The 9,906-nt window shown below is 41.1% G+C and overlaps 1 protein-coding gene across 1 annotated transcript; it reads right to left on the bottom strand.

Annotated features, from left to right (window-relative positions):
* On the bottom strand, window positions 1–9,382 carry LOC136053335 (protein maelstrom homolog). The gene is made up of 12 exons (XM_065744098.1): window positions 9,251–9,382; window positions 8,903–8,989; window positions 8,111–8,207; window positions 6,695–6,850; window positions 6,130–6,171; window positions 5,427–5,554; window positions 4,024–4,078; window positions 3,381–3,522; window positions 2,196–2,258; window positions 1,256–1,388; window positions 903–981; window positions 1–116 (listed from the first exon to the last, which is right to left on the bottom strand). The coding sequence occupies exons 1-12, from the start codon at window positions 9,380–9,382 to the stop codon at window positions 1–3; spliced, it is 1,230 nt and encodes a 409-aa protein (XP_065600170.1).
* Between the last annotated feature and the right edge of the window lie 524 nt (window positions 9,383–9,906).

The raw sequence follows: 9,906 nt of genomic DNA, 5'->3' as shown, positions 1-9,906 counted from the left end.
TCAGTGGCTGAAAGATGAGCTCAGGTCACGTGTATTTTCCAGCCATCGAGTGACTCCTCTTCCGCGTGTGGTACTTGTTCCATAAGAAGACATCTTCAAAAGGAGTGAAGAATCACCTAATGAAATAGTTTACAAATGAAATAAATCCTTGAAGCTTGCATAAACTAATGGAATTTTCTTTTATATGCTGTGGAGTGGAATGTGTTCAGTATTTCTAACAGGAAAAGTGAGAAACAGGTTCTGCCCTCCATAACCACCAAGTCCATGTAAGATCTCATGATTTATATTTAGAACAGTTTCAGCATTTAATTCAGTGTGTGTTATCCACGCAAAAACATAAGGTGCAAACTCAGAGTTCTTACAGTTATTTGTCTTGCAAACCTTATTCTGTTCCATTTTGAAGGTTAGCCACATATTGCACAAATGAATCAAGTGCACATACTTTATATTAGAAAGATTTTAGCTCCAAGAAGAGGACTTGGAGCAAAGTTTTTTTTTTATAAATCCAGGAGTAACAAAATACTTGCAAGAAGTATGTGCAGAGTCAAATGGTACAACTCCAGAAGAGAGATGGTATTTTAAAGGTTGCCCTGCCTCAAAGCATCTAAACATGCAAGAAAGAAGTAAATATGACAAAACAATAAGGTGTTATAAAACAGCAGCATTCATGAGAAAAATCTGATTTTGTATAGACCTACTGACCACAGTTTTTGGTCCAGTAACAGTGTAGTTATTTCATCTAGAGAAATTCAATGATATCTGCACAAACCTAGCTCACGCAGAGCTGAGTTCTATGCTGCTGACAGACAGTAACTTCTGAGCCCAGAAATTTGAAAAAGCTGCAACTGGATTATGTTTAAATACTCTCTTTCCCTTTACAAATGAGGAAATCTCGAACTCACATCTAGAAGGGACAAGATCTTGAACTCGACTTGGAGAAAGGATGCATTTACCCCTTCCAGAACCCCTGGCCTTCATTTCCTGCAGAAAGAAATAAGCATTCAAAATAAGAAGTCTTCTCTAAAGTGGCATGCGTAACTATTTGTGATACCTGTGAGTAGTAGTAATAAATAACACACCACAAGAAACTGCCCAGCTAGAGATTATTTTCCTTTTCTCAGTCTACCAAGTATTCCTCAAAAAAAAAAAAGCATCCAAAACAGAAGATGGCTAACCCGAAATTACCAAGTGTGTTCTGTCTAGAAGACTTGAGTTAACTTGAAATAACACAGGAAAACAATTTGAAGAACCTGACCTGAAAACGTGCAGCATCCAGTATCAGTTGCCTCAGATTGTGACTGAAGCGGAAATACAAGTCTTCAAGAGGCAGGTGAGCAGCTGTCAGTGAGACTCCATACGAACCAGCGAAAGATCTACTGATGCAATAACTTGACCAGGGAAATAAAGAAATCAAGAAAAGCTTTGTTAATAGGGTTGTAATGCTTATATACAGAAACACAGCATTCTTAGATCTTCAACTGACAAGGCCACCACAGATCAAGACGCAGAGATGACAGAGGGCAAAAGGATATTGTCAAAGCAGCTAACAACCCTGAATGCTTCCAAGTTCACCAGCATATTCTATCAAATTAACACAGTCACTTCCCCATGCTGTCAAATGTAACCACTCATAAGCATTAAATCCATCACTGGAAATTTGCTTAATACTGGTTGTTTTTTTTAATAAAAAATTAATTACTATTTCTCTCAAATAATATTACTACTATTGACTGAGATCTTAAACTGCATTTCTTTCCCAACTATTTGTCCTTCCCTCAACCTAAAAAAGAGAAGCTTGCGTATCTACATTATATGTAAAACAGTATACAAATTTCTAGAGATGGACTAAAATATACTGAGAATTTCCCATCGAACTGAAGCTTAGTAAACCTCTGAAGAAAAACACTGAATTTGAACAAAGAACATTTCTTTCAGCTCTCCAATAGCGAAGGTAGTGATGACCAAGTGATGGATATTATCATAGACATCACGTTATACCAAACTGCTACAGCAGCATACTGCTTTACAGTATTAATACAAAAACTAAAGTGAAAACAGAATGAAGTCCTGGAAGTGCAAGAAATAAATAAAACTCAAGATTCAGAATCACCGTGCTCAAAGCAATCGGGGCCAAAAAGCGTGTGTAACAAAATGAAATGCCATCACACTGCAGACAACTCCTGTGAAATACTCACGCCATTTTCTTACAGGATGCCAAAGCACAGTAAAGTATATCATTCTCTTCATGCCACTTGCACCTACATAAAATGAAACGGAGGTTTACTGTCTAAGTATCTACATCTTTAATCAACGCGAACAGTTGGCCTGATCAGAAGGAACAGGAGCAAACATCAAAGGTTATCTTTTGTCTCAGTGATCATCCATTTAAAATTACACAGATGACCAACATTTACTAACAGATCTAGATGACTTATGTAGAGTTGAGAACTGCACTTAGCCAGCAACCTTCCAGACACTGTGGCAGAGACAAAAGGAAACCCCATTAAATTCTGATTATCTTTAAGTTTCCCACTACAACGAAAATCCCTCTTAATACAACCATCCCCGTTTCATTCTGCAAATGTTATGAAGTACTTTTTTTTCCTCCGTTCTCTTTAATGCTTTCCTCTACTGTGAAGTAGTAGTTTCTTTCAGAAGGAAAGAAACAGCAGTGATTACTCAGTGATCTAGATGTCCATAGCATAAGCAGATTTTCAGGGATAAGTGCTAGTAGACAAAAAATTCAATAGAATTAAGATCAAATTATTAATTCTTCTTTATAACAGAAGCATACTTCAGCTTTTCTCCACTGTTAACTGTATCAGTGCTAAGTATTCTGCAATGCCTCTAGGTACTATATAATAGAACACAAGGATCCAAAAGTAGTAAAAACATTACTGTTCAAGACATGTAAGGAAAAGAAGAAAAACAATCCTATGAAATACATGCATTCTAGCATTATAAAAAGAATTCCTTCAGGAAAGTGTGAGATGTAACTTGACTCTTGAGCTTGTTTTCTGCCACTAGAAAGCACATCTAGCTCATCATCACAGTTGCAGTGTGAGGTACATACTAAAATCCAGCTTCTCAAGGCTCTGAATCTCCTCACTTCTATGACTTCAAGTATCACAATATATTTTCTTTTTTTAACTGTCCTTTAAATCAAGCTCCAGACTCAGCATTAGAGACACCGGTCTTTTTTTTTTTTTTTTTTTTGAAAGATAGCAACGCACATCTCCTGTTTTAGCCACGCTGTGATAAGAAATCTTTTGATGAGATGGTTTCCTGAAGAATTTAGCCTAGCTGTGCACAAGCTGCACTTAAGGCACCCAGACACATCAGAACAATACCCATTTCCACAGAAAAAGAAACCAACATACCTGGTATTACTGGAAAAATCCCACAGGACAACATTTAGCTCTCTAAACACCCAAGCGTTGGATGGCTCCTTTTGGCATTCCTTCTGGTGCAGTTTTATTACCAGGTCTTCTACAGTAAGAAGCTCCAGAGATCTCCGAACACCTATAGCCCAGAGGAAATCCACATCAGCATAACATCCACTCTTTTCAGCCAGCCTTTGTTCACTCTTCATCTTCTTCTATCCCTACAGTCACGTAAACCTCAACAAATTATTCTGCCACTGATATTAATAATATCTGGCATTTTATCAAGGCAGGTCCTATACTCTCTCAGTTTACTCCACTATATCCTACCTACAGGCCATCTTTCCTCAGAAGCTGCTAGTTCCCCCATCTGTTCCCCTACACTCACCTTCTCAGTAATCTCACTGCTTCTGCACCTTTTTCTGGTTGTACTCTTCATCTGCTCATTAGCCGGTTAGCTGACTAACCATGCAGCATTTATGGGGAGGAAGAGAAGAAGCACACGCAACAGTTCTAGCTATCAGTATCAGCTTTTATGAAACTCCTGAGACCTGAACTCCTTCTGACAAATACAGCAGTCCATGATCAGATAACCCTCCTTTCTTGGAGAAACAAAAGCCAAAAACAACTGTTTTCCCACCTGCTACACTAGCCATTCGTTCAAGACACCAGCTGATTCGGAATCTGCCATCAGACTAGAAAAAGAAAATCTCAGTCACATTCAAGAACATAATAAGTACAGTATATAATTTAATATCTGCAAGACCTCAGGCTGCACTTAAAAAAAATCATTCCCAAAACAAAAGTCCATGTTTATATACAACCTCCCGGAAAATTACCTTGAAGAGGAATCAAATACCAAGGCAGTCTTCCAACCAAATCTCAGGAGAAATTCTGGGCTAATACATGGAGACAAGTTAACTGTTAACTCATACTACAGCCATCTCTACTAACTGCTGTATGTTATTTTCCCTCCATGCACAGCACTTGTATTTATATATGGAGCCCAAGATCTAGATCCTCCACTCCTTTTATGAGTTAACTAGCACTAGGCTCAAGGGGAATAAAAAAAATTATATATAGTTGGCACGATGCTTACATTCCTCTGAACCTCAGTGTTTTATTTCACTCATCAGCAATTCAGCAAAAATAAGATGTACAGCATTCTCACGTGAAAAGTCATTAAAGTGTAAAAACATCCTCAGAGAAGCGAGATTACCCAACTATTATCCAGTACACTCAAGTTAAGTACAATCTTAAAAATTCCAAACAGTGTCAGAACAGTCTGAAATGCTCATCAATAGACAGAGCCAGACACGCAGGCTGTGAATAAGTAGGCAGAAATTGTGTCGCTCATTTCTGGAAAGGTTAGCTTCTTTCTCTAACAGAGCAGGGGTTTGTATGTGTGGCTAGGTGTGGAAGGAAAAAGAACAAAAAAGGAAGCTTGCTTATTTAGGTTCCATATCATTTTTAGTTCCTGCAAAAAGCTGGAAACAAAAAAAACAGGTTTCAACTGCCAAACTTATGTAAGGTAATTTCTTTCTATAATGGAAGAAAACTTTGAGTGTGTCATCGTCCCAACCTCCCCCATCACTCATTTGCACACAGAATGCGCATTAGAGCAAAGTCTCTCCTTGATTACCCACTGGAAGAGAACTCAGGTTTTGATTTTGAGTGCCTTACTTTGACCTTGTGTAGGTTAAGACAAATTACTAATACCAAATGGTATAGTTAGTCAAAAGAGATTGTATACTTTATCTTCTGGATAATCCTTCTAAACAGACAATTGATAAGAAGAGAAACACTCAGCTGTTTCCAAAGATTGAAGCTCGCAAAAGAAACTCCACAAGGGAGGGATCTCTTGCAACAAGAGATCCTTCCCTGATGGTGGTCAGCCCTTAAATGGGGTCCGGGAGAGGTGGAGTCAGACACCACCCCTTCCAGTCATACAGGTGCACTGCCTTCACCTGTGCTCCCACAGCTGCCTCACTGCTCACCTCAGGTGATCAGTGGTTCAACAGTTCCCTTACACCCTGATCATACCTTGCAGTAAAAACGAGGACAAGCACCTCCAGCTGGCTGGGCAAACTTAAGAAGTTCACGTATGACAACTGGGTAGCAAGTACGCGAAAGACAAAATCCAGACAGAGGAATCTTATGAGTGGCATCACCTAGCAAAAGGTGAAGAGGATAAAATTTTAATTTATGAGAAATTTTGTTTCTTAAACCACCATCTGCCCTCCTCTGTAATTTGATGTATATACATCTATACTTAAAAACAATGCCTCTCTTTCCCTACAGAGAAGATGTGTAATTGAAGCTACGAAAACCTTATTTCCTGAAAAAGGCTAGCAATCTGGGCTGTGAGCAGATGCATGCACATCTACCCCTTTTGAGAGGTCATTATCTAAATACTTGACGTAGGATAACATAAGCCAAGTTTGTTCCCTGTGCACACAAGGGGAGTAATTGTACTAACGGAAAGAGACAATCTATAAACACTGCTTAAGAGTCACGAGGGAAACACAGCAGTGAAGAGCTCTGCTGTTTGAGGGTACAAGAAATAAGCAAGGTGACTGCAGCAAGCTGTCCTCTCACCCCTTTCTCTTCAAAAGATGACAGGAAGTCCCCAGAAGGGGAAGCTTCCAGGTGAGACTTACAAAACAACTGGATATAGAACAGATAAGCAGAATCCAAAACTGTAAAGCCTTGCATAGCACTCTTCTTCTCCTCCACTGATACTCACTAGCAGCCTGGCAGTGATACCGAAAACCAAGTGGTGGTACTTCTGCAGAAAAACACGAGGAATGGGAGAAAAAGAAACAACCGTCATCCATCACCACAGTGACAGATCCTTAACTCTGAAATAGGCAGCAGATTTTTATTTATACAAAGGAGCAGCTTCACCTTCCCCTGTGGCCTTGTACAACTACCACAACTATTCTTGAAAACAAATATTTTCAGTTGCATTCATTTGAAGAGTATATTGCATTGCATTTATAAGTTAAGCCCAGAACAAACATTCCTCAGCACGAAATAAAGCACAAACATCAGAAGTGCCCTTTGGATTTATTCTGCCCTCTACAAAGCTTCATGCAGACCAAGTACTTAAGTAGATGTTCAAAAGCAAGCAGAAAACAGCAATGCTCAGTTATTTAAAGTAGAAGTCTAATCGCTTGTAGCTAAAGAAAGAAACCTATCTTAATATCAGAAATCTAATGAGCACAGCAGCAACTGGCACTAGAAAACTTCCCTCTCAACCCAGAGCAAGATGAACTACTTCCAGGCTACCCCCCTTCCTTGGAAATCACCTGCATCTATGAAGTGATGGAAGTCAGCCATTATGCCCTCCTTCAGGGAGTACTTGACACACCCGATTTCACAAGGGAGGAAGCGCTGATCACAGTGGGACGGCAGCTTGCCGTGACTGTAGATGTCCAGGAAATAGAAGATGTCTGCAACCACAGCTGAAAGGAAAAAAAGAGATATAATTTTGTTACTTTAATTAAAATTAGAAAATAAAGTATCTTCTATTGGTTTTGAATGACCAAACAATACTTTAACTAACAGTCACAAACGCTACATAATGCTGTTTCTGAAGTTAAAGATAGTACCCACCCTTACACTGTGCCCCTCATCAAAACAAGTAAACAAAAACCTTATTTGTTCTACTAAAATGATGTAGTAGGCTAGATTCTATGATACTCAGCACCACCTGTCCCAAGCTTAAGTTCTGGCACTACTTTACATGGATCTTGATTTCCACAAGCTGCAGTGGGAAAGGAAGACAGACCTCCTGAGTGGAGCTCTTTTCACAAAGAAAAAAAATGAATCCGGTATGGGCAACCACGCAAGACTTTCACTGAGAAATATTAAGGAGCAAGATCATAAAACGCATCTCGGACTCAGCTGAAAGATCAGTTATGCCAGCTCAAGTCACCATCATCAACCTGATCAAGTTTACATTATAGCAACAGCTGAGCATAGATTCTGGCAGTGAGAAAGCTAACAGATATTACACTTTTTCAACAGAGCTACTATTTTCTGAGCCTGCATAACTATGACATGTTCAAGAGACTGGTTAGGTAAAAGGCTTGAGCAGAAACTTGACCAAACAGCACAGATACAGCTTCTATTAACTGGCTGTTTAACTTCTATTGCAAGTGTCACCATCTATCATTTTCCACAATAAAACATGCTTGTTACTTAATTCTAATCCAAACATCCATTTGAAGACAAGGTACAGATGGTAAAAAGCTTGCTTTTCAAGACACGTGGAAACTAGCCAGGATGTCCCACAGGTACTGACCAAGTACTTACCCATTTATATCATTTATATTATATAGGTGTTAGATTAGTTTGAGCTTCTTGCCCTTGGATCTCAGTACGAACATTCTATTATCCCAAACTTGGATTAGGCCTTGTAAATCACAAATGTCAGAGCAAAAAGCCCTGAGGGAACTGTAAGTAATGTATTAGTAACAATACACCCATTAAGCTAAAAGAAAAACAGGTAGTGGAATTATTTCAAGGGATGCAGAGGAGCATTTGCACCAACTACACGAGGAAAGGTCTTCGTGGGCCTACACCATCACTAAGAACAAGCACACATCTGACAAAGGCAACTACTGCCAAAATGAAAACTATCTTCGTACGGGTACAACACAGAATATCTTTAGAAGGCAAGCTTTTATCTAACAGCACCGGCTACTGTAAGATCACTGTACCCTGATCACTCATCCATGATATAGCAGAGGCATCAAGAAGAGATGTCACTCTGTACGTCTCTGTAGTCACGTGAGCAGGTACTGGATTCTTAGGGCCCTAGAAAAGATGAGAAAACTCCATCAACTAACTCTAATGAAATTCATCACCTCTTACCAAAGAAAGACAGGATGTCCACTGCTCATTATGGCTAAGTGGAACAAATTCTTAGTGTGTATACAAGTGCCTGAAGACTTGAAGGCTAAGGCAAGAATACTAACAGAGAACGGTTATCTTAGTACCTCAATCAACACACAGTTGGAAGGAATTTCAGCTAAGCTTCTGAAGTGTAATAGAAGTATTAAAAAAAATTGTTTTGTTCAACTTAATGATGCATAGAAGGAAGTTTTCAGACTGAAATCTTCAACAATTCCCACAACTTTGATAAAGAAACCTCAAAACGCTCATTTGCCTTTGATTAGGATAGGTATTCATCTGAGCTGATAAATCCCTGAGTAACTAGACTTTTCTGTGGCTATGAGACCAAGAGGGAGTTGCAGTTCTATTAATAAAGTCCTGCACATCCATACACGAACAGTGAGCTCTTAGGGCAGCAAAAAGATTTGGGCAGATGCCCAGAAACCTCAGAGGCTTACACGATGCAATCTAGGCATAAAGTGTGAGTAACATCCACATTCACATTCCAGATAATTGTCTCTGCCTGACAAGGGCTGATAATTATCAGTTTACAGTACTCAGAATGAGCAATTAGCCCCATTGATGCAAACACCACTTGCTCCTTCCTGCACCTTTACCTCCTTGGCTGCAGCTTGCAAGGATTTCTTTTCCTTCCACTTCAGAGCCTTCTCTGCATAGACCATCTTCTCCTCCTTTGTCAGCAGCTTGAAGCAAAGAGAACCATCAATGCCTCTGTACCTCTCCCTTCAGCAACCCCACAAATCAACGTTTCCTTGCTTCCAAACGGAGTCTGTCAATTCTCACATAACTCCCTCACAAAGCCGTTTGGCTTCAACGCAGGGCACCCCACGAGCACACGCTCCCTCAGCACCCAAAGGCGCTGCCATCCCACAGAGGTCTTCCCCTGAGGCCGCCCTCCATTCTCCCCAAGCCCTCTCCCCTGAACAACAGCCCTCTCCCCTCACCGCCCACTCCTGGCTGAGGTGAGGAATGCCATCGCTCACTCGGCTCACGGGCAGGCCGCGCTGCCGCAGCAGGGGCAGATGCTCACGCACGAAGAAATAGTAAGGGCTGCGAGAGCGCTGCGAGCGAGACATGGCGGCCACACGCCTCGTCCTCCACAGCCACACCACCACAGCGCTGCAAAGGGGCGCTGCTGGCGGGGAGGGAGTACGGCGGATTAGAGGGCGCCTGCTTTCCTTTTAATGTGTGGGTAGTGCCGCCTCCTGCAGGTGCAGAGTTGCCGAAGGCCTTGAGGGCTCTCAAAGGCAGTTAACGGCCTCAGCAGCGGCCCTGGGACGCCGCCCTGAGCTGGAGTTCGTTGAAGCTCGAGCCTGGGGGGCAGCCTCGTGGCCCGAGCTTGGTTTTGAGATACGTAACAGGAGTGTGGAGGAGCTGAGAAGGCGTGCATTTGCTTGGAAAGGCAAGCTTAGTTATTAAAAATATTTTGAGAGCTCATGTCTTAGGGCCGCAAAAAGATTCCTGGGGATAGAATGCTTTCCCTATGAGGACAGGCTGAGAGCTGGGGCTGTTCTGCCCCAAGAAGAGAAGGCTCCAGGGAGACCTGGGAGAGACCTCTCTATCTAAAGCTGTAAGAAGGAGGAGGACAGACTCTTTAGCA

This window comes from Cyrtonyx montezumae, unplaced genomic scaffold (genome assembly GCF_038088225.1).
Source record: "Cyrtonyx montezumae isolate F1298 unplaced genomic scaffold, pur_monq_1.0 scaffold_3, whole genome shotgun sequence".
Taxonomy (NCBI): domain Eukaryota; kingdom Metazoa; phylum Chordata; class Aves; order Galliformes; family Odontophoridae; genus Cyrtonyx; species Cyrtonyx montezumae.
This window is presented reverse-complemented; position numbering and strand designations above follow the sequence as displayed.

What these genes read in the sequence shown, in the direction of transcription:
- LOC136053335 (XM_065744098.1), bottom strand. Translation starts at nt 9,382, where the DNA reads ATGTCTCGCTCGCAGCGCTCTCGCAGCCCTTACTATTTCTTCGTGCGT. An exon ending in GTATCACTGCCAGGCTGCTA is followed by an intron (nt 5,555 to 6,129) that starts GTGAGTATCAGT and finishes ACCTTTTGCTAG; the next exon opens with GTGATGCCACTCATAAGATT. An exon ending in GCATCCTGTAAGAAAATGGC is followed by an intron (nt 1,389 to 2,195) that starts GTGAGTATTTCA and finishes TCCCTGGTCAAG; the next exon opens with TTATTGCATCAGTAGATCTT.